At 41.8% G+C, this 25,916-nt stretch overlaps 1 protein-coding gene across 1 annotated transcript in view; it reads left to right on the top strand.

The window, feature by feature from the left end:
• The window catches only part of CSPP1 (centrosome and spindle pole associated protein 1), a 2,775,649-nt gene that overhangs the window by 1,658,256 nt on the left and 1,091,477 nt on the right, over nt 1-25,916 (top strand). Inside the window, exon 16 of the mRNA XM_044066267.1 lies at nt 623-781. Coding sequence (XP_043922202.1) covers nt 623-781 — 159 coding nt within the window. The remainder of the gene's footprint in view (nt 1-622; nt 782-25,916) is intronic.

Raw genomic sequence — 25,916 nt, 5'->3', positions numbered from 1 at the left:
AAACTGGAAGTGCAGCAGGTGTATGTAAACATACTACTGCAAGATGAGATGAACTGAAAACTGTAGGCAGCTTTACATGGAGATTTGTGGTCGCAAAGTAAAAATTTGCGAATTTGAACAGTGAGAACAGAAATTGAGAGAGAGAATGTTCTTGAAGAATTAAGCAGATTCAGCAAACAATGGCCTTTTTATATCATCATTCTATATTTTTTATGAAGTTAAGCACTCTGTATACATCTTTGAAATTGATTAAAGGATTACGAAAACAAGGTGTCCATGAATGGAGCACAAAACACTTTAGAGTTCTGCTTTATGAAGTAGCTCTGAGATAGGTTCTTTTTAATACTAGTGGTGCCCTTGAATTAATGGTGAACTATCTTCCTGAGGGACAACCTTATTTGCATAGATATTTACACCCAGTAGAAAATGCAAGCCATATCTTCTGAGTATTTAATAGTTAACATTATGAAATTAAAGTGTGTAATTTTGCATGAGTGTTAGTTTTAAATATTGTAATGTTAGGAAATAACTTGCTAAACACTTTTTATAATATATGTTTAAATCATGTTTTCAACAACATTGCTAAATATTTTTGTAATGTTTCTAAATCCTGTCCCTACAGCAAAGGCTAAAAAATGAAGAGATCATGAAATTAGCTGAGCAGAAGAGAAAAGAAGCTGAGAAGAAGCGAAGAGAAGAGGAAATGAAGCATGATGAAGAACTTCGTCATCATCATAAGCAGGAAAGGCTAGCAAAGTTACAGGAGGAGGAGGAAAAAAAAGTAGGATTATCTCTTGCTTTTTAAGAAAACAGCTACATAGCAATAACAATGTTTCATTCAGTCAGTCATTCATTCGTTCATCATAGGTATATAGATGTATATTTTGCTAATAACCACAGTGGCCTTTATAAACCTAGCAGTGCATCCTAAATGTATCCAGCAAGTTTCAGTGCCCTAGAGGTTATTTTAAGGGGTATATGTAAGCTATGGCATGGGTGGTCAAGCATTTACAAGTGCCTGTATCTATTAGAGACATAGGTGCCAGACCAGGGGTGAATTTCTGATTTCCCTTCCACTAGTCCTAGTTATGCTTGAACAGGCTTAGAGAAAAACTGTGCTTCACATGGATGAGAAGTCTGCTCCAGTAAAGGGGTATTCTCTGTGACACATGCCTTTCGCTCCAACATGTCCGCTTTATGTAGCAAGCAAGGTACAAGTCCCTAGATTGGGTAATTCTGATGCTATCCTTTGGCAGATATAAAAAAAGAAGTCCATCAGAGGGGATTCCAAGGATGCCTTGTATGCCAGGTATGGGGTGTTCCTCAACCGGGTTTTGAGACAATTCATGTAGGACATACTGTTAACACCCTGTATTCTTTCTGTGAGGAACCTCTGTGGATATTCCTGTTGTTTATATGTGCCTGGTCTGGTACAATACCGATGGGGATGTTGTACTCGATGAGCCTGATGAGGGCTGAATATAGTGGAATGATGACTTCCTTGGACCTAAATGCCATGCCTTTGCTTATAAGTTGAGACACAGAATGATTTCCTTTCTAACTGAGACGCACATTGGCCAAAAGCCAGGTTTCTGTCTACATACATTCCCAAATCCCTGACTACTTGCTCTACTCTTAGAGGTGCTATCAATGAAGTAGTTTCCTGGAGTAGACAACTTCACAAAGGGTACTGTTATGCATTTTTTGGCACTGAGTTCCAAACCATGGCTATGGTACCAGTTATCTACTTACATTAGTCATTCCACAAGGATATTAGTGTCTTGGAGGGATTCTGTGACAACTCCTAGTTAGCAATAATCTGTAAACTTGGTCAGCCAGAGACCCTTGATGCTAGCTTTGCCTTATGAGAAGTAGATATCAAAAAGGAGCAGATCTGGCACAGAGCCCTGAGGAACTCTGATAGCGACTAGCCTCTCTGCTGAGATGGATTCCCCTATCCTAATTTCCTGGGTCCAATGTGAGATCCATCTGGGTATCCAGTGCATAACATAGGGGTTTATTCCATGAGTTTGTTACAGTGTTTGAGTTGGGTATTGTGTCAGATGCCTTAGCCATGTCAAGGTATGCACCATTTTGCCCTCATGCATTGCCTTGGTGACCTTCTCCACCAAGTTGAGTAGACATGACCTGCCCTAGTAATCATTTCCATGAAAACTCTTTCCATGGCTTTGCATACAAGACTAGTCAGATGTGTGGGTCTGTAGTTACCAGAGTCTGTTAATGGCCAACCCTTTGTACAAAGGGATGACAGTTGCTGTTCATTTGCATAACACAAATCCTGTCTGGAGGATACATTTAAATAGCTTGTAATGGGTAATGTTCCATGTCATTTAGGAGGCATACTGGGATATTATCAGAACCTATTGATGAGGTGTTCTTGGCCTTGGAGAGTGCATTTAAGACCTGGTCCCTAGTGATAGTTGGGGGGGTGTTACGTTTGGTATTTCCTAGTGGTAGACAGAGGAGGGAGAGGGGGTTATAATTGGAGCTGAATTTGCCAGTAGATTTGCTACATCCTTCGGCTCCATGTAGGTGACTCCATTTTACAGTTAGTTCAGTACACTGTTGGTTGTCTGGCTGGCGATATTGTAGTTGAGGGCCTCACCAGATGCGCAGTAGCAAGCCATGCCCAAAACCCACCCCCGTGATATGTCAGTCATGAATATGCATTCCTTCCCAATGTACAACCGAAGAAAAAAAAAAGTGCACTTGACTTTGTAATAGGACAGTAAATATGACGGTAAACTGAAAGTAAATTACTGGTATGGCATGAACTGACATTTAAACAAAAAAAAAAAAAACACTTTCTCGACCTTGGGGTATTTCAGTTTCTTAACAGGACTGCCAACTGCTAAATTATGGATTTGATAACAACGTAATAGCTTCTTATTTAAACTGAAGTGTTTCCGTTGTCGCAGTGCATTTAATAGTCAAACAGTCACCAAAATCTCATATTGACACTTTGAACGGTTATGTGCTGTCAGTACAGCACGCAATCATAATGGAAGTGTAACCGCTTCTTCATTCTTTCACTCAGTTGTGGGGTTAAGTGTTTAAGTATTACAGGGTGTTGCAGCATGACTGAACTTTGATATGCACATATTGTGTATAACGGCAAGTTTTAATCAACCTAAAATGTTTAAAAAATATATATATATGTGTATATATATATATGTATATATATATATATATATATATATATATATATATATATATATATATATATATAAAATATAGAATTTATTGCCAGGGAAAAGCCGAAAGACACAAACATATTTAGTATTTTTCAAGTAAATCACTAATTTTTTTACATCCAGTATACTGATGTGTGATGTTAGGTGTTCTCATCTTAGTGGTTAATTCTTTCTTGCATAAACATTTTGATAAATAGTATGGTATTTTCACATTTCCAATTTAAAGTAGTAATTTTTCTTGCAATTGCTAAAATTTATCATAAAAAAGGCACTTGTGTTTTTGGAATAACTTCTGGAACTGGAGCATTAAACAATATTAATGAGTTCATTATTCATTTATCTAACCATAATGCTTGTGAAAAAATGTTAAACTCTTTCCAAAATGGAGATGATGATGATGTCCTTCAAGGATGCATCTGCAGTCCTTACAAATGGGTTGTCCTGTCGTCAGGCAGCCCTTCGGTCGGCCGGATTCCAAAGTCTGGGTCTGGCCTCGGCTGGTGTCGCACTTCACCCGACGTCATCTCTGCTGGTCTTCGGGTATAAAGGCATCAGCCGACGCCATTTTCCTCTGTCTTTCTTGCTGCGTGGCGCCCGAAGCAGAAGCTGTTCGCAAGTGCCGGTCGGTCAAATCCAGAGATTACTACTACCGAATACTACTTGAAGACTTCTAAAAGCTAAGTACCCGTTGGGGACTCTTTCTTGCCTCAGCTGATGTCAGAAAAAGTGAATAACTGTTTAACTTGTGGGAAACAAATACCTCATAAAGATTTCCACTCTTACTGCTTACCTTGTTTAGGCCCAGACCACGTCGTAGCAGCCTGTTTAGCCTGTGCTTCTTTCAACCGACGAACGCTTAGGCATCGGTCGGAGTTTGCTGAACAGTTTTTCGGCTCAGATTTTGCGTACATTATGCCGTCGGATCCTCCGACTTCTCAAATTGTTAAACGCAAAGAAAAAGACCGACACTCGCGGTCCGCGGTTTCGGCCGAAACCACGGTTAAGCAAACCGCGAGTGTCTCTGTTTCGGCCGAAACCGAGCAAACGGGTCAATCTTCAGCCGAATCCATGACTACTACCGAGGCCCCTGCTACCCTAGTTGAATCGGCCTCTGAAGTTTTGCCTACTAATGTGGTTTCTCTAGAATTATCGGACACCATCCCTTTGGATGTCTCTACCCCAGCACGTGGTGCTGCTAGGCCTCCTGCAGCCATGTCTATAAAGGCCTTTGCCAGGGCTAAAGCAGCCAAAACTGCTAAGTCTGTGCCTGTTAAGAACCCCTCACACAGGCCCAGTTCCAGTTCCCAAATGCTTACTCTGGCAGAGGATCTCATCTCTTTAATAAGGGGATCCCAATCTCACCCAGACAGGGCCTCTCAACCTCCAGAAAAGAGACCTAGAGCAGAGCCCCTGAGCCAGTGTCCTCAGATGACTCTTCTGATGATTCAGACAATACAGACCATCCAGAGGCTCCTTTTTCTACTTATGAAGATTCCGATGCTGATGAATCTATACCTTCTGCCTCTCCACCAGAGGAATTCTCCTTTATGCCATGAGAGAGCAATTCCAATGGCAGGGACAAGATTTCTCAGATTCAAAAAAAAAGGCACCTTTTAGGCCCTTAGCTATACCTCCAGTTCTCTTATACAAGGCTCCTTGCAGATCCTGAGACTATCTCCCAGGGCCTAGGCAGTAGCCGACCTCTCAAAAAAAACCCTCTCCCCTGAAGAATCCCAGGTCCCTTAGAGAGAGGGGGAAAAAAACAATGCTACTCTGCTCTAGAGCTTGCTAGAGCTTTTCAGTTTCATATGATCCAATACCAAGAGTTTATGCTTGATCAGTTAACTAAGAAACTGTCCTCTGATGATTCCTTAGATAAGAAATATGTTTTAGAAATGGTGAATAACATTCAGCAGGTTAGTAACCATTCTTTAAAATGTGGCTATGATGCACTGGAGGCTTCATTAGATCAGCCATGACTGGCACAGTTATAAGAAGGCATGCATGGTTGAAAGAACAGGTCTTGCGGATCATGTTAAAGCAAAGCTATTAGATGCTCCTATGGATAAGGTCAGTCTTTTTGGTTCTCCTGCCCAGCAAGTAATGAAGAAAATGGAAGAGAAGGCAAAATCTGTACAAACAGTTAAAGATTTCTTACAGGTTCAGCCCCAAGGTTTAGCAGGAACTGGCCTTCCAAAAATTGGTCCTTTCCAGACTCCTCTAAATCTCAGAGAGGCAGGAATAGACATTCCAGAGGCAGAAATCAATCCAGAGGAGGTGCCTACAGAGGACACCAGTGACAAGGCAATAACCAACGAGGCACAGACACAACCACTACCACTGCAACAGGACAATCACAGTGACTTGGCTCTGACACCGCCTACCAGGGAACAAATAGCAGCACCCTTAGGCGGAAAGTTAGCCTTATTTTCAAAAAATTGGCACTATATCACAAGAGACAAGTGGATTTTGCAAACTATAGACCAAGGCTACAGGTTTCATTTCCACACCTTACCAGTAAAAAGAGGAATGCCAAACCTACCACCAAATCAAAAGACAGAAGCTCTAAAACAAATAGCTCAATTAACAAAGATGAGAGCTGTGGAAAGGGTACCACCTACAGAACAGGGCAAAGGATTTTACTCCAGACTCTTCCTAGTACCAAGAAAAGAGAAAAGTTGGAGACCTATTCTCGACCTGTCCGCTTTAAACACATTCATCATTGTTCCAAAATTCAAAATGCTGACCCTACAGCAACTTCTTCCCATGCTGGGCAAGCAGTGTTGGCTGGTAACTCTAGATCTCAAGGAGGCATACCTGCACGTCCCCATACGACCAAATTGCAGAAGATACCTCAGATTTCTTGCAGGATCAGAGCATTATCAATTCTCAGCATTGCCCTTTGGCTTATCTACTGCCCAGAGTGTTCACGAAATGCCTGGCATCAGTAATCGCTCATTGCAGGCTACAGGGAATCCAAATTTATCCATACCTGGACGACTGCCTGATACAAGCGGACAACAAAAGCAAGCTGACACAAGACTTACAAAGAGTCATTTGCTTACTACAAGCCCTGGGATACACAGTCAATTTAAAAAGTCAAGACTGATACCATCCCAAACAAGAACATTCTTGGGTGCAGAATTGGACACAGTAAAACAGATGGCATTCCTAACTGCAGAAAAACAAGAACAACTTCCTCTTTACTTCTTGGCATTAACAGAGCAGAACAAACTAACAGCAAGGAAAGTACTGCAGGCCTTGGGCTTCATGGCATCCTGCATAATCCTGGTCCCCCATGCCAGACTGCATATGAGAAAGCTACAGTGGTACCTAAAGAATTTATGGTCTCAACACAGGCACAGCTTAGAAACCGAAATACCACTAATCCCATGCCTGAAACAAGAGTTCCTATGGTGGGCTCAAGCATGCCAGTCAAACCCAGGTTTGTCCTTCCACAACATTCAAACAAGCCAAACCATCACAACGGACACCTCAGACCTAAGTTGGGGGGCCCACATGCTGGACAAATGCATTCAAGGATTATGGACTCCAGATCAGCTGCACCTGCACATAAATCAAAAAGAAATGCTGGCAGTAAAACTAGCAATCCAGAATTTCAGACCATTCCTCAAAGAAGGCCAATTGATAAGGACAGACAACACCACAGTCATGTGGTACATCAACAAACAGGGAGGCACTCACTCATACCCCCTATGCCGAATGGCTCTGGACCTATGGAATATGGCTCTGAGCTACAACATTCAGTTACAGGCAATATTTGTACCGGGAAAAGAAAACATCCTAGCAGACATGTTAAGCAGAACTACCTCGGATGCTCACGAATGGATGCTACACCCGGACATCTTCAAGGCCATCACAAAGAAATGGGGAATGCCACAAATAGACCTATTCGCATCCCCACTCAATCACCAGCTCAAGAAATTCTGCACAAGGACATACCACCCACTTGCTTGGAAGGTGGACTCTCTATCCTTCAGTTGGAAAGGCCTGACAGCATATGCATTTCCACCTCTTCCTTTGATGCACAAGGTACTACTGAAAATCAAAGAGGAACGTCCAAGGATAATTCTGATAGCTCCAAATTGGCCAAGACAACATTGGTATCCATTGCTGAGGAGCATGTCTCGGGGGGGGAACGTGGACACTACCCCTGATTCCTTTGATGTTAACTCAGAGCGACTACAACATCATGCATCCAAACCTGAAAACTCTGCAACTGACTGCCTGGAACATTACATAAGAGCAACTAACCCAGATTTATCCCAAAGGGTTAAAGACATTATCCTTGAGGCCCGCAGACCTTCAACAAGAAGGAACTATGCAGGAAAATGGAAAAGGTTTGTCATTTGGAGTACTGAAAGAGGGAAAGATGTGTCAAAGATAGATATTGCCAACATCCTGGAGTATTTGGCAGAGCTTCTCCATACAGGCCTGTCCTATTCCTCCATCAAGATACATGCATCAGCTATTTCTGCAGAATACAGCTTGATCCCCTGTCTTCTCACATCCTCTACTCGGCAGTTCCTCAGAGGAATCAAGAATGTAAAACCTCCTAGGAAACCACCATTACCAGCATGGGACTTGAACTTTGTGCTAGAAAAATTGACACTCCCTCCATTCAACCAGCAGCAACAGCAGATCTTCAACACCTATCCTGGAAAACTGCTTTCCTACTGGCAATTACTTCAGCAAGAAGGGTTTCGAACTACAGGCCTTAATGGCAGTACAACCCTTCCTAATCTTCCATCAAGATAGTGTCCATGAGAACTAATCCTACATTTATGCCTAAGGTGGTATCCAGAGTGTCTCTAAATCAGGCAATCCACCTACCTACCTTCTTTCCCAATCCACAGAACAGGGGGGAAAGACTGCTGCATACCTTGGATGTACATAGACAGTTGCGCTACTACCTGGACAGAACCAAGGGCAATAGAAAAACTGACCAGCTTCTAGTAGCTTATGCAACAGGAAGGGAAGGAAAAGCAATTTCCAAACAGACAATCTTCAAGTGGATAGGAAATTGCATAAGATTCTGTTACTCCTACCATGGAAAGCAAATTCCACAGAACATAAGGCCTCATTCTACAAGGGCTACAGCCACTGCCACAGCTTTCTTATGAGGAGTGGCTACCAAGGACATTATTGAGGCTGCTACTTGGACCTCCGTGCATACATTTGCCAAGCATTATAACTTACCTCTATACTCTAGATCCCGAGCAGGGTTTGCCACTGCTGTTTTGCAAGGGATCCTAACTACACCATAATTCTTCTTCCTCCTCCCCTAGTTTGGCTATGGTATTCTACCCATTTGTAAGGACTGCAGATGCATCCTTGAAGGACATAGTACAGTTTTGTACCTACCATAAATGTAGATGTCCGAACAGGATAGCATCTGCAGTCAGGATTACCCACCCTCCTTCCCCTCTGTGGTACTCCTAGGGTATTTACCCACCTAATAGCTAGCTGGGGGGGATCTCTTATGGTGTATTTGTTTGTATATATGTACATACATGCTTATTTTTTGTGTTTGCCTTCTACTTTTTTGGAAACATTGGCATTTACCCAAAAGTTTAGCTTTCCAAGAGGGCAACTGGCATCTGGGGCAAGAAACACTGAGGAAAATGGCGTCGGCTGATGCCTTTATACCCGAAGACCAGCAGAGATGACGTCTGGTGAAGTGCGACACCAGCCGAGGCCAGACCCAGACTTTGGAATCTGGCCGACCGAAGGGCTGCCTGACGACAGGACAACCCATTTGTAAGGACTGCAGATGCTATCCTGTTCGGACATCTACATTTATGGTAGGTACAAAACTGTACTTTTTACTTTCTAGTATCATTAAGTAACCAGTCTGCCTCCATATTATTCTCACATCTTCAGCAATTAACATTTGATATTGTGTTTATTATTGCAACCTTTGGGGAGTCATAAAAGATCTAAGCAGATATTTCCAAGTAAATAACTTCCAGTACAGTGAAGAAGATATTTATTGATTTAAGTGATATTGTATTCGCCTCAGAAAACACTGCATTATTAACTCTTGCAGAGTAATCTCAAATTTTGCTTCTACAAAGGAACAATCCATTTTTAATATCCTGTATATTTTTGATAGATATGACTTATCCTTACCTATATTAGTTTGTTTGCGTCTTTCGGCTTTTCCCGGTTAGGGGTCGCCACAGCAGAACTCCGGTCCGCTAATGATTGGCAGTAGAGTTTTACGTGCTGGCTTGCCGGGCCTAACGCACAACCTTCAATGAAGGAACGCCCATTCACGCATGTCGAAACACAGAAGACGCTCTAACTGAGAATCGAACGGGCAACGTCTAACTGTGAGGCGACAACGCTACCGCAGCACCACCACCTCAGTATATCTTTACCTATATTAGTATTGATGTTAAAACTTCTAAAATTGCTAGGACATTTTCTACAAGTGAGTCTAAGGGCACTTTTAATTTACATTTACAAAATCCTTACAACTTCACAGACTCAACCATTTATTCTGTTATAAATTATATCTGGCTAATAACTACTCAGCTGAATGTGTTTTATTACCTTTTATAAACTGGTGCCAAAATATTAAACTACTATCTTTAAAATCAAGCATTTTGTTAGATTATGAGCTGTTAAACATTCAATAGTGAATGCTATGGGAAATAATTGGGAAATAATATGAATGCAACATCTTTTATTTTATTCTTTCGATAGTTTTAAATGCTGATAAAATATAATTAATTAATGGAGTAGAGAAGCATTTATTTTCAGTACTCAGACAATAATTTTTTAATATCCAGGAGAAGTTATTGTAAATTTGTACATGTGGATCAATCACTAATTTATTATTACTTAGCAATATATTTTCTTGAATTAATTTTTACTTAGAAATCATATGAATTATTTAATCACTGATGTATAATTTGAATGCTTTCTACTTTTAAGTACAAATCAAAATTAGGGCAGCTAATGCCAATGTCTTCCCAGCTTTTCATATGCTATTGTAATGAAATTCTATGTTTATTAGGGAGCCATAAACTTTAAGTAATGTAGAATTTATTTTAAAAAAAACTTTTATTTGGGGATATGATTAAAGACTGAATATAAAACAACATTTTTAGTAATACTATTATTTTTATTAGCATAAGCCTCTCTTCCATTGTGAAGAATAGTTTATTCCAACTAAAAGTTAGTGGTGTAATCTTATTAGTTACATCTGTAAAGTTAACTGATATTAGTTCTTTACTACTTTAAGTTATAGTAATTCCCAAATATTTAATTTGATTATTATCCCATTTAAAATTACTGTACTTTTTTATGTCTGATTTTAGATCTTTGTTAATTAACAATGTATTGGTTTTGTTATGATTGAATTTCAATCTAGAAATATCTTTAAAACATTCCATGGCTTTGCTTATATTTTAATAACATATCATCTGCAAATAATTGTATTTTAGAAGAGTAATTCTCATTGACTGAAAAAACTTTATATTTTATGTGGTCTGATGTGATTTGCAAATTGCTCAATACATAAAGCAAATAATGGAGAAGTGGACATCCCTGTTTTGTACCCTTTAAAATCCTAAAGGATTTTAATAGGAAAAAAAACTATTTTGATAAATACAGATGCATTATTATATAACATCTCCATTAAGTTTATACATTATAGAGAAAAATTATATTCTTCAAGAACTTTAAACAAATAATTCCCATTTACAGAATCAAATGCTATGTCCACATCTAAACTTATAATTAAAAGTTTTTTTTTTCTTTTTGTGAGCAAAATCGATTAAGGTATTAAGTTTAATAATGTTATCATACACACTCCGGTTTAATATCAAGCCTGCTTGATCATTGTTAACAATTTCATCCAAAATATTATTTAGTCTTTTTTTGCCAGTATTGACATAAACATTTTATAATCTATGTTTAGAAGTGAAATAGGATGATATGAAGAACAAAACTTATGGTCTTTATCTTGTTTTAGGATTGGTGAAAAAAGTGAAACTCTGCAAGATGGGAGTACCAGTGGTTGTATATTTAACATCATTAAATGCTTTCACCAAAATATTTTCAGGCAACAATTTGTATAGTTCAAGGATTAGTCCATCCAAACTTGGAGCTTTATTTATGTTAAGATTTTTAATTTGATCTTTTATTTCCTTAAGTGAAAAAGGATTATCAACATTATTTCTTTGTTGTTTAGTTATCTTATTGTCAATGTTTTCTTCCTTTAAAGCTTGCAAGACTATTGCTATTTATCATATTATTATTATTCATTTGTTCGTAATGATCCCTAAAACATTCTAGTATATCCTCTAAATCAGTAAATCAGTAACTGTTTTATTTTTACTTCCAAATTGATATGATTTAATTTATTCATTTTCTTTGATCTAATGGCTAATCCATGTAAACTTTTGGAATTTACTGAATAAGATTGTAATTATATGTTTTTCCTAGATTTGTAGGGGTCTATATCAGAATATTGACATTCCAAAATGTCGCACATTTTTTTACACGAAAATGTCAAACGCTGACTTTGTCGAATGGCCAAAACACCAATTTCTTTCCAAGGGAAAGACATTGGAAGACCAACAGACAACGCGACATAAAAACTAACGTATTTAAGTGGGTGGCTTCCTCCCCCCACACCCCCTAACTAAATATTCTAACTCCATGACCGCAGTTCAGTTGGGGAAAGGGCACGTGTGACAGAACAGCCAACCAATTTCTGTCCCTTGGAAAGAAATTGATGTTTCCGCCATTCGACAAAGTCAGCGTTCGACATTTTCATGTCGAATAAATGTGCTTCGACATTTTAAATATTCTGATATATACCCAATTTGTAGAAATCTTATGACTAAGAATGTCTACATATTTTTGATTTAAGGTTTTTAATGTTAAATTATTTGATAATTTGGCTTAGTTTTTGATTTTAAATTATCTTAGTTTGTAACTCTTTTAATCCTCTATCCTCTTCTCTTCTTTAACGTGCATACCAGCTTTTAATTTTACAGTTAATTAAGTGTGCTTTCAAAGAATCCCAAAGAATGATCTCTGTAACTTCTGCATTATTGTTAAACTCTAAGAAGATGTTAATTTCGTTAATAAACCAGTCCTCAAAACCCTTAATTTTTTTATTTTATATGTAGGAAATCTTATTGCATATCAATAGATTATTAGACTTCAGTCTGAGATTAAAAATGATTGCATTGTGGTCAGTCAATGATAGGAAATTAATACATCTTTGGTTTTAGAGTACAAGTAATTTGAGACAAAAACCTTGTCTGTATTGGTTTGAGTGCGAAATCTTAGAGTAATGTGTATAGTTAAGATATTTAGATTTTAAATTTTAAATCATAGATGTTATATTAATGACTGGATTAAGATGTTTTGCAACTGATGATAATCTAAGTTTTCTATTAAGAGTGGTGTCATTCTTAACACACAAAATCACCTGCTATAATTACTTCATCCTTCATTTATTTATTTTACATTTGTTTACTGGGAAAGTCCGACTGGACAAGTAGCCCTTATTCAGCAGAGGCCCAGGGAGAAATGCTCCACAATAATATTAATAACAGCAATACATTACATATGAAAGAGATGCATTTAACAAAGCAAACAATTCAGCCAGAGCTGTACAATCAATTCTACAGAGCTATACAATATATAATAGAAGAAATTAATACAAATTTAACAGTAGTTTATCCTAGGTCAGGTAACATTCAAACATAATGGTAAACATTGATGAATGAGTGAATGAGTAGAAAATTAGAGATTATTTACAAAAGGATATGCTACCCTAGAGTGGAGCAGGAGCAAAGCCAATTATTAGTCAAGTGATGATATTGAAATCTGCTATTGAGGATTTACTAGTGATGTTAGAGGGCAAGGAATTCCATCTTCTGGCCATATAGGTAGAGTGTAGGGATTCACCTGCAGAGTTATTGGCCTTAGAGACTTCTAATAGCCATTTGTTACTTGATCGTAATACTCTATTCCCAGTATATAGCTGGAGTACATTTCTTACGGCAGGAGTTTTATTTGGGTGATGTAGGATCTTATGGGATAGTGTTAGCTGGTTATACAGAAGTAGATGGGGGAATTCTATCCATTGCAGTTGCTTCAGAGCTGTACAGTGGTGGGTCTTATAAGGAGAGTTGGTGGCAAATCTAGCAATTTTATTGTAGTGATTTCTAGTTTTGAGATATCTGCTTTTCTTAGGTTAGTGAGAATTGGGGCGTTGTAAGTGAGTGTAGAGAGTAAGGGTGTGCAGGCTATAGTTTCCTTGGTTGTTTTTGTCAGGAAATGTTTGATCTGATGTTGTTAATCTTCATTCATTTCTTACTGATGGGTGTTGGTTCTGTCTTCGAAACCGAGTCGGCCTTGTAACAAGCTTGTGCCAGCTAAAAAACTCTTGAGCTAAGCTTTTACTCACAATGCCCTTGTCCCTGTTACCTTAGATCTTGTTTGCCATGTAGCTGTAAAGCCATGTCAAGGCAGCTCTCAGCTAAGTATTTAGTCTTTTTGATATAAAACTTTTTTTGTATTTGTTGACCTTAAATTTCACTGTAAACATCTTTACTTAATCTATCGGTAGTTTTTTACCCACTCTTACCTATCCGTTTCTATATTTTTCCCTCAAATACTTTATGGCAATCTCTAGTACCATTGTTAGTACGGCCCTTTCCCTTTACCCTCTGTGGTAATCTTCATTACCATTGCTGGTATTTCTCTCCTTCTCTTCACTTTTCTACTTAAAAAAAAATACTTTTTTCTGTATCGTTGGATATTTCTGTTTTTTTAATAACATGTCTGAGAGAAAAGGAGCATCGCGTTTTAAACAATGCAACAAGTGTAGTCGCAAAATGCCTAATAGCGATACCCATATTTCCTGTGTATATTGTTTGAGAGCTCCCCATCTTTCTGTACAGCCTCCTTGCTCTATTTATCTGGGGTTCAGTTCCTGAACTCTTAACGAAAGAAAAAAAATTGATTTTGAAGGGCCTCCTTAAGATGCCCTTCTCAGAGGCTATCTCTGCGTCGGAGGCCTCACCGCCCCCCAAGAAAGAGTACAGAGAGCATAAAAAGAGATCGCATTTGGTTCCATCTTCACCCTTCTGTGATGCCAAGCAGGAACCAATGCCAAAAATACCAAAAATGACTTCTTCGGCTCCAGAGTCGAAACCAGCCTCTTTGGCACCGTCCTCGGTACCATCAACAATCAGCATATTGACGGTGCCTAGTTCAGCTCCAACTACTATGTCTGTGGCATTGACCCTGCCAAAACTACAAATTTTGACATCCACACCGATTATGGCACCTGTTTCATTCACAACATTGACCATACCCAGAGTGTCTGCCCCAGCTTTAGACACCCCTGTTGCACAAGTGTCCAAACGTGAGACATTGGTGCCATTAGATCATGCTGCACAGACCCAGTACTCTCCTTCAGTGGACCCTTTTCTGGGGAGCAATTTAGCCCTTTTTTAGAATGGCCAGTCGTCATCTGGGATATCCATGAGATCGACCAGGAACCTCTCGGAACTGGACATGGTGCGTCTTGTGGACCAGCTGCCGACATCTAGAGGAATTGCTACACCTTCTAAGACTGCATTCCCCTTTGGACTTGGAAATTTATCTCCATGGACTCCAGCTTACTCTTTTCCTTTGACCTCCTTGCAGGCTTCAAAGTATTTGGCACCAACGCCTTTCTCGTTTCCCACTTTTTCGGTGCCACTAGTGTATCTCACTATGGTGCCAGAGCTGCCCCTTTGGCCTTTGACTGATTTGGAGCTGGGCCATCCTCAAGTTCAAGACTGGACTGCGGGCTCCTTGGCACCTAGTATGGCTCCGAATCTTTCTATGGTGCTGTCTGCCACAGTTCCAGGAGCACTGTCAGTACCGAGTCCCCTTGAGGCTCCGTCCTTGGGAGCAGGCTCGTCGGAGCAGGGTGTGACCCCGATTCTGAGGTTGTCCTTCTTGGTTCTGAGCTCCCATCCCTCTTTGGGCGGGCCAGTTTTCCAAGCGATGGAGTAGGACCTCGCCTTTGGCGTCGGAACTGCAGAGATGTCCTTCCTCGGAGCCACAGCTGACACAAGCCACTGCTTTGGGACATCAAGTACAGGAGCCTTAGGATACCCCACCACAGGGTGCCCTTTCTTCCGAGTCCTCTTCAGAAGCCCCTGCTGAAGAGGTACCATGCAAGAGGATGTGCAAGAGGAAGCACGTGGACTCACCTGAGGAGTCTTTAACCAAGGACACAGACTACGATAAAGGGGAGGGGTCCTCATGGTCAGCCCCTGATGTCTCGTTTGGAATACTGAGACAGAGGGGTGGCTGGAAGCCCACAAATCCCTCCTCCGAGGAGTCTGTGTTCCTGCAGGCTTTTCATGCCCGACCTTCTACTTCCTGGGTGACCCCGCCAGCAGATGAGCTGGTTAACCTCATCGTGCAGCATGCTTGGAAGAGTCCTGACACCATTGAACTGATGCCATGGAGGCCGGACAAAATTTTATTTCCTCCTGAACAACACCCTCACTGGTCTAAGGGTCTTCCAGTAGACGCAATGGTGGTGGCAGCTGCCACAAAAAAGGAACTGGCCGAGGAGAGCCAGACTGTCCACCCCCCAAGCAGGGAGTCTCAGGCAGTGGACAGACTAGTGAAGCGAGTTTTTGTGTCATCAACTTTTGCGGTTAGTTCTTTGAATTATCTGGCACACTTCACCAGGCTTCAGAGAGACTTAGTCACCACATTCTCAGAAACCTAAGCAGGAGCTGTTTCTGATGAGGTCCATGACAAAGTTGCCTCACAGTTAGCTACCCTGGAATCCATATCCGACTCCTCCATGTGCCTGATTTCTCACCCCACTAAAGGAGCAGCCAGAGTGGCGGGTTCAGGCATTGTCATGAGACTTCACACCTGGATGCACATTTGTGACTTTGCAGACCCTTTTAAGTCTTCAATCATTAATGTCCCAGTTGAGGCCACTTCCCTTTTTGGCCCAAAAGTGAAAGACACATTGGCCAGGTGTGAGAAGGACGGTAAGCCCCCCCGTCTGCTGTAGGCGTATGTTTTTCCACTCCTCAGTGTTCATACTCTAGGAATGAGAGGAGTGGAAAGATGTGGCACAAGAAATTGCAGGGTCCTTTCCGTGATACAAGTGGTAAGTATACTCCCCAGGGCAGAGGGGGTAACTCATCTGGAAGATGCCCCATAGGGGCAGAGGGAGTCCGCGGAACCAGGGCTCCAGATATTCCTTCTCTGGACAACCCTATCAGCACTCCTGAGGAGTGGCCCCAATTGCTGCCTTGCACCTTTCAATAACGAGTGGGAACCGAGAAAGGCGTTGGTGCCAAATACTTTGAATAACAATAACGGATCTATGGGTGCAACGGATCATGACCAGGGGATACCACATCCCATTCAGTCTTTACCCAAGGTCACCAAGTCATATTCCCGACTTCTCACCCAGTCATAGGGAAACAACAGTGCTAGAAATTCAAAAGCTGCTTCAAAATAGTCATCCAGACAGTCCCACCAGACCAAATAGGATCTGGATTCTACTCTAGTTTCTTTTTAGTGCAAAAAAAGAAGGGGGACTGGAGACCAATTCTGGATGTCAGCATCCTAAACAAATTTGTAAAATAGGACAAAATCTGGATGGTCACGGTTCTGTCTTCCCTTTCTTGGTTAAAGACAATTGGATGTGCTCAACAGATCTTCAGGATGTGTATTGCCACAAAAATGGACAAGTGCTCCAGAAGATTTCTTTGCTTCCGGTTAGGGACCAGTCACTTTCAATTCCATGTGCTGCTCTTTGGACTCTCTACAGCCCCCCAGAGTGTTCACCAATTGCATGGCAGTGGTAATGGGTCACTTGAGACTTCAAGGATTCCGGGTGTTTCCGTATCTTGACGATTGGCTCCTCACTGCCCCCCACCAAGCGTCTACTGGAGACAGCATTAAACTACACACTCGAACTAGCAGAATCTCTAGGGATCTCATTAAACTGGCGAAAATGCAACCTGATTCCCGCTCAATCCTTGAAAATTATCGGCATGATTTTCAACACAAAAGCTCGCTTAGTTTCTCTTCTGGATCACAGGCTATACAGAATAAGATCCCAGATACGAAGGATACTCTGTCAAAATCTAGTCCCAGCTCGAACAGTGGTCCAACTCCTGGGTTTCATGGCTGCGTCTATTACCGTAGTGCCCTTGGCACGACTACATATGAGAATTCTCCAGTGGCTTCTTCTAATTCAGTGGTATCGCTTACAGCATCCCTTGTCCTTCCAAATACAGATAACTCAGTGATGCAAACGGGATTTAATGTGGTGGATGAAGCCAGATGAACTACAATGGAGTCACCCCTTTTACCTGCAACAGCTCAGGGCCACAGTGACTACAGACACTTCCCTGATAGGGTGGGGGGACTTTAACAGGAGAAGACTATCCAAGGCACTTGGTCAGACATATAGAGACCCATCTGCATATCAATGTCCTAGAAGTAAGGGCGGTGTTTCTAGCGTTGCAAGCATTTCAGACCATCCTTCCATCAGGGACTATTGCTATTCAATCAGACAACATGTCAGTAGTCTGGTACATCAACAAGCAAGGGGGAACCAAGTCCTACCCATTGTGTCGAGAAGCCATGAGAATTTGGCAATGGGTGATAGCCTCCAACCACTTTCTGATTGCAACGCATATTCCTGGGAGTTCCAGCGTGATTGCAGACAAGCTGAGCAGATGCATCCTATTGCCTCACAAGTGGTCCCTCAATCAGTTTACTATTGAAATGTCGACGTTGAGATGTACCTATGTGAAAACTTCAAACTACAAATTTCAAAGTTTCATCTGGGCGAATATCTCAATGTTTGAAAGTTTATATTAGCAAATGCAGTGTGCATTCACTAATATAAACATTCAAAGAATTGTACAGAGATCGCGATGTAGTGCATCTTACATGATATTTCTTAGACAAGAGTATCACTCTAGACCAATCCATCCTTTCTGCCCAAGGTTATCTCAGATTTGACAATTAACCAAGCGATTGACCTTCCAGTCTTTTTCCCCAACTATTCAAACAAAGGAGAGGTGTTCATAGAAAGTTATGTTTTTACCTGGAGAGAACAAATTCAGTACATAAATCAGACCTGCTATTCGTGTCCTATTCAGGCCCGAAATTGGGAAACCCTGTCTGAAAAGTAACCTTGTCCAAATGGCTGAGAAACTATATATCCTTGATTTACCAATGAAATTCCTCTACAAAGCCAAGTCAGTAGCAACTTCTGTTGCTTTTCATGCAAAGGCTTCATTAAATGATATTTGTGCAGCTGTGGCTACCCCCTCATACCTTTATCACTCATTACAAATTTTATTTGGCCTCCAGGGGAAGAGCATCTTTTGGTTCAATAGTGCTCAGGAACATCCTTCCATAAGAGCCTCCCAGAAGTAAAAGTAGCTAGGGACTCTGTCCCATCAGTAAGGAATGAATGAAGATTAACAACATCAGATAAAGACGTTACGTTCTTAACATAACGTTCCATCTGTGGTGTTCATTTTCATTCATTTATTACGTCCCACCCTCCATCCCCCTCCAGAGGCTCCTGGGAGATCAAATTGGGTCCTACTCCTGCAGTAGGGTTTCTGCTCAGAGACAGCCTGTGCTTTATTTATAACGGGCAAACTCTATCTGAGGTTACAGGGAGAAGGGTACTGTGGGTAAAAGCTTAGCCCAAGAGTTTTTTGGCTGGCACAAGCTTGTTACAAGGCTGACTCGGTTCCGAGGATGGAACCAACACCCATCAGTAATGAATGAATGAAGATGAACAACAGATAGAACATTATAGTAAGAACATAACTTCTTTTTCTTCTCTAGAATCTCTGTTTTTTGTGGACTTTTGTTATGGTATGGGCAATGTGACTGTCAAATCTCAAGTTACAGTCCATCTCAACAACTAGTAGCTTAGTGTGGGTCACAGGTGAGATAATGGTGTCATTTTTGGATACTATTTTGAATGGTAGAGAAGGTGGTGTGAATCTAGTGGGGTTGAAAAGTAGGAGTTTTGTTTTATTGGGGTTCAGAAGTAGCTGATTGACAGATAACTAGGATTCAACAGATAGAAAGGATGCTTGAGTGAATGTGTAAAGTTCTTGAATGGAGGGGGCTGTACAGACCAGTGTGGAATCATCTGCATATTGTATGACTGTAGCATGAGGTGTAGAGGTGTGAAGGATTGTTGATAAAAAATAGAGAAAAGTAGCGGCCCCAGGATGGAGCCTTGGGGGAATGCCTAATGATACTGGGAGTAGTGGTGAAATGCCAGAGTGCCAGTGTACTGCCTGTTGTCTCCCTATTAGATAACTTTGAAACCAAGTAATAGTGGATGCAGAGAGATTGAGTGTAGAAAGAACATTGATGAGCTTATTGTGCTACTGTATCAAATGCCTTGGAGAAATCTAGAAAGAGAGCTGATACAAAATTATTATTGTTTCTATATTTGTTTACAGTTTCTGTGAATGACAAGAGGGCAGTAGTGTTGCTGTGAGAGGGACAAAACCCATGTTGAGTGTTAGTAAGAAGTTTGTGGGTGTTAGGGTGGTCCATGATGTGTCTATGGATGCACCTTTTGTAGAATTTTGGGTAGAGGAGAGAGGATTGCAGTGGGGCGGTAATTTGATATTTCTTTTGATGTGCCCCCTTTATGGAGAGGGATTATGTAAGATATTTTCCAGATATCGGGCACTAGATGTTCAGCTATAGATCATTTTATAAGAATTGTTACAGGATAGGTTATAGCTTCTGCAGCTGTTTTCAGAAATTCAACTGGTAGCTTATCTGCTGCCAGAGTTAGTAGATATTAACTTTTTTAGTAGTATTTTAATTAATGCCATAGGTACAGGTTGAACAGAGGAGCAATTGATGTTATTATTTGCCTTACATGTTGTAGAAAGGGTTGAAGAAGATTGGGTTTTTGTTAAGGCAAGAATTGATTCTGTGAAATACTTTTTAAACTGAGTGGCTATGTATTTGCTACTATTTGTTATGTTTGGGGGAGGTGTACTAGTTTTACCAGGTGAAAGTAAATTGTTGATGGCAGACCAGAAAGTTTGAGGGTTGTTTAGGTGTTTTTTTTTTTTTTTTTTTACTGAATGTTATGATAGTAGTTTAATGTTATGTTGTCCTATCTCACCTTCATTCTTTGCTGGTGGGTTTGGAACTGAGCATCAGTTTCGACTCTGCCTTTACTAAAGCTCGAGAGCTTCCACTGGCTCAAGGCTTTACCCTATCCTATCATGCTTAGGGAAGAACACCCAGATCTCGTTTGCCGCTAAACAAGATCAGGTGCTTCCTACTAGGCTCCTGGCTAAGTAGAAAACTTTCTTTGTTTTAGCAGTGATTCTTGTTCCTTTTTGCTACTGTTGAGAACATTGTGTTACTTTAGCTTATTATCATGAATTCTGCTCGTTTTGCTGTGCTTTGTGTGTTGCTGGCCATTGTTTCTTGTTGGGCCTTTCCCCTACCCTGTTTTGTGTTCACACTTCTCCTATTCCCAGGGTTTGTGTGAATTTTATTGTGAAAATTTCTTTCTCTGATTTTGATACAGAGTTTAAGTTAGAGGACTCTTTGAATCATCCCATTTCAGTTAGAGGGCTTCCCTTTACCTTCCTTTCTATTCCGCTTGTTGGGGGTTGTTGTTTAAGTTAGAGACTTCTCCTCTTACCAGAGGAGATTGTCATTTAAGTTAGAGACTTCTCCTCTGGTTTCCCCTTTCTTCTGTTGTGGTGTGTGTCTCCTTCAGTTACTAGTTTAAAAAAAAAAAAAAAAAAAAAAACTTGGTTTGTGCTTTAGTGTAGTTGATTTTGTTATAGTTAAAACCATTAACGGAAGTTGTTTTTTTTTGTAATTTTGTATATTGGCAGTTAGTCATATCTAAGGATGGTAAAGAACCAAAGCCTTCTGGCTTCAAGAAGTTTGACCAATGCACACAAAAAATGTCTAACGGATGGACACACCAACTGTGTTTACTGTTTGGGTTCTGTCCACCTACAGGAATCCTATACTTTTTGTCATGGGTTTAGTTTTAGAGTGTTGCAGGAAAGAAAGAATAAACTTATTGTCAGGGGTCTGCTCAAAGTTCCTTTTGCTAAGTCTATTGAAGGAAAACAAAAATCTTCCTCTAAAGCACCAGTGTCAGACAAATCATCAAAAAAGAGCTTCTTCCTTGGTGCCAGCATCTAAACCAGTGAAGAAGCAGGCAAAAGAATCTAACACAGACCCAAAGGCTTTCGGGCCCAAGACATCTGTCTCTTTGGTTCCACTGATTCTTTTGGAACCGATAGAGTCGTCAGAGCTGGTCCCCTGTATTGGAACCGGTCTTGCCTGTACTACATTCACCCATTTTGCAGTCAACCAGGTCCTCTGCTCCATCCTCTCGGTCTTCCAGGAGCCTGTCCAACGACAGTGTGGAGCGGGTGGTTAAGAGACTGCTACGGACACCGGCACTGACCAAAATCCTGTCGAGTCCTCCCAGAATGGAGTCAACTCTGACAACCATCACCACCCCCATGACAATTCCTCCTCCGACCCAAGTTGCAGCTTCAGAGCCAGATGGCTTGGATTTGATAGGAGTGAAAACCTCGGGACCAAGACCTTCTCCAGGATCTTCGGCCCCAATTTCTGCTCCAATTTCCTCGGTGCCATCCTTGGGTGAGGAGTCTATGGGTCAATGTTCCCCCATCGGGTCTGAAGAGGAGAGTCAAGTGGGACAGTTGTCTGATACAAATCTACCTCTCGGGACATTGGCACTGGTCAGCTAGGTGTCTAAATTAGACTTGGAGCCTACGGCCTTACTTTGGGGGCGGTCTCCTGGTTCTTTGGAGCTGGAGGCTCACTTGGAACGGGATCTTGGTGCCTTCGAGGTCATCAGTAGTGTGTTGTCCCCCCAGTCAGCTCCACTCTTGGATCCAAGCTCTCTTCCCCCAAAAGTGCCAGAGTCTGTCTCTCTACCATCCCCCCCAGGCGTAGAGACCCAAAGTCACAGGATGCCCCAGTGGGCAAAACCGTCTCTTCCGAAACCTCTGCAGAGTATCCCTCTGAAGAGGTCCCCCGGAAGAGAACATGCAAGAGGAAACATCTCGACTCCCATGAGGAGTCTGTCACTTCAGACACGGATCTAGAAGATTCAGAAGGGTCCCAACGGTCACCCTCTGAGGATGTCTTTTTTGCAGACATCCTAGAGATCCTTAAACAGAGAGGTGGCTGGAAATCCAGCAACCTTTATGGTGATGAGTCTGTGTACCTGGAGGCTTTCGGGTCTGATTCCTCTACCTCTTGGGTAATCCCACCTTTCGACCAGCTCCTTAAGGTAGTCAGCCGAAAGACGTGGGGCTCTCCAGAATCTGTGGAACCCATTCCGAGGTGGCCTAACAAGTACATTACTGTCCCCTCTGACATGGAATTGTTGTCCAAAGGTGTCCCAGTAGATGCTATGGTGGTGGCGGCTGATACCAAAACGGAATTGTCTGCGACTTCCATGTCTATCCACCACCAAATAAAGAATCTCGTATGATGGACAGATACAGAAAGCGTTTTTTCTCATCAACAGCCTTTACACTCGGGTCGCTGAATTACTTGACTCACTTCACTAAACTGCTGAGGAATTTTCTGAAGGAGTTGGGTAATACCCTTGAAGGTTCTACAGCTGCTGGGGTTTCAGACAAGGTGACCACTCAGCTTGCTACCTTAAATTCTGTAGTTAATTCCTCCATGCGGCTTATATCTTATGTGGCCGATGGAGCGAGCAGGGCAGCGGATACAGGAATTTCCCTAAAGAGGCATTCCTGGATGTGCCTATGTGAGTTCACGGAACCTTTCAAGTCTTCCTTTATCAGCGCCCCTTTTGATGGCTTGCCTTTGTTCTGCCAAAAGGTGAAAAAAACTCTGACCAGGTGCAAGCAGGAGAGTAAGACTCTTTCTGCCCTGGGAGTATGTTTTTCCCTCCCCACCAGGCCTTACCCAAAAGGCCAAAATGGAGGAAAGATGTGGTTCTGCAAGTTCCAAAGAGTTTTCTCAGATGCACATGGTGAATCTTCCCCCAGGGGCAGAGGGGGAAACAATAGGAAACATTAACTGAAGACACTGGCCTCGCAGCAGAGGGGGTCATCAAAACCAGGGCAACAGAGATATGTTCTTTTGTAGGCCCTTCCAGCGCTCCTGAAAGGCCTGCCTGTCCACCTCTGGAGGCACTTGGGGGGGTCGATTGCCACTGTACCAAAACACCTGGCTAAATATTGCACAAGACGAATGGGTACAGACGATAATATCCAGAGGATACAGCATTACCTTCTCTTCTCCTCCATTAGAAAAAAGATCGATCCCGGGCATTCCACCCAGCCAGAGGGATCAGGCAACCCTAGAAATTCAAAGGTTGCTAAAAAAAATAGTCATCCAAAATGTCCCCGCAGACCAGATTGGATCCAGAACTTACCCAAGGTTCTTTTTAGTTCCAAAGAAGACGGGACTTCTAGGCCCATTTTGGATCTCAGCAGACTGAACAAGACTGTAAATAAATTAAAGTTCCGGAGGGTGACACTGCAGTCAATACTTCCCTTTTTGGGAAAAGGCAATTGGATGTGCTCGATAGATCTCCATGATGCGTACTACCATAGAAAAATGGGCAGGTGATCCAGGAATCACCCAAGCTTTCGGCTGGGGGCAAGTCACTATCAGTTTCGAGCCCTGCCCTTTGGTCTCACTACAGCCTCCAGAGTGTTCACCAAATGCATGGCGGTGATCACAGCTCACTTGAGATGTCTGGGATTCTGAGTGTTTCCATGTCTGGACGACTGGCTCCTATCCGCCACCACCGAGCATCTACTAATCAAAGCCAGAGACATCACTCTTCACCCGTGTTCACAGCTGGGTATCACCATAAACTTCAAAAAATCTGCCTTATTGCTATCACCGCATATTACATTTATAGGAGCAGACTTGAATACAAAATACTTGGCAGCAAAACTTCCTCAAGACAGACTACAAACACTGTGTCACCAAGAGTCGAATCTGCTTGCAAAAAAGAAAGTACAGGCAAAGATTGTGCTGAATGTCCTGGGTACCATGGTGGCAGAGATTACTCTGTTACCTCTTGCATGTCTACACATGAGAGTACTCCAGTGGTTACTTTTTGCTCAGTAGTCCATGCAGGAGTTGCCCATGTCCCACAAGATCATCATCCCAGACTCCTGCAAGAGGGAGCTCAGGTGGTGGCTTTAATCCACCCAGGTAATTCTAGGCAGACCGTTCAATCTCCCACAACCAGTAGGTACAGTGACCATGGACGCTTCCCAGATGGAGGCATTATCTGGTAAAGACAGTCCAAGGGACTTGGCAGGAATGCAAATGCCACTTGCATATCAATGTCCTAGAGATGAGAGAGATGCTGTTGGCATTGCAGGTATTCCAGAACTCCCTTCCACTAGGAACAATTGCAGTTCAGACAGACAATATGTCGGTCATGTGGTATACAAACAAACAAGGCGGAACCAGATCTTATCCCCTGTGTCAAGATGCACAAAGAGTATGACAGTGGGTAGGCTCTTCCCAATGCTTTCTGATAGCAATGCGTGTCCCGGGGAAGTCCAACATAATAGCGGACAAACTAAGCAGAGCTATTCTAATGCCTCACTATTGGTGTCTAAATCAGGAAATTGCAGAACAGATTTTTTGCAAGTGGCGCCAGGCTTGCTGTGACCTTTTTGCCACACTCATGAATGCCAAATGCAGTGGCTGTTTTGCCCTGATACCTCCTCCTGGGGAGTCACCAAGGGATGCACTTGTACACGATTGGCCCCCAGGTCTTCTTTATGCCTTTCCTCCATTCCCATTAATCCCCAAATTACTCCAGAAAGCTCTTTTGGTGAGACTCAGGATAATACTCATAGCTGCATACTGGCCTTGTCAAATTTGGTTCCCCTTCCTTTGGCCCCATCTACAACAGGAGCCATGGAGTCTAGACCCAGTACCAGACCTCCTAACACTTCCATCGGGAATGTTCCATCCTTCTATCCAAATCCTCAAATTGACAGCTTGGCTGCTCCAATTCCAGTCTTAGCCAGGCTCCCACACATATCCCCAGCTGTGAAAGATATCCTGGTTTCATCCCATAAGACCACAACTAGGAAACTTTGTTAGCAAGTGGAAAAGGTTTTCTCATTGGGCTTCCATCTGTCATGTTGATCCTCTTACAGCCCCAGTAACATCCATGTTAGACATCTTGGTGGAACTTTTTAATAAAGGGGCAGCAGTGGCTACCATTCTAATTCAACTAGTCGCCGTATCCAACTATTACATAAGAGATATGGGATCAGAGACTGTGCAAGGCCTTTCTGAGAAGTACCTTTTTGCCAAGGCCTCCAGTCAAGGAACCCACCAAGTCCCCTGGGACCTAAACCTAGTATTATCTACCTTAATCCTTCCGCCTTATGAATCAGCTTCCTCTTGTCATCTAAAGTTCCTAACTTGGAAGACAGCTTTTTTCATGGCCATCACGTCAGCTAGGAGGGTGTCAGAACTTCAGACATTATCTATACGTCCTCCCTACTTAGTTTTCCATAAATATAGTCTCCCCCTTAGAACTAATCCATCTTTTCTTCCCAAAATTTGTTCTGAGAATAA

The sequence above is a fragment of the Protopterus annectens genome, chromosome 3.part1, assembly GCF_019279795.1.
Source record: "Protopterus annectens isolate FY-2018-M chromosome 3.part1, PAN1.0, whole genome shotgun sequence".
Taxonomy (NCBI): domain Eukaryota; kingdom Metazoa; phylum Chordata; order Ceratodontiformes; family Protopteridae; genus Protopterus; species Protopterus annectens.
Note: the sequence above shows the minus strand (reverse complement) of the source record. Positions and strands in the feature narration are given on the sequence as shown.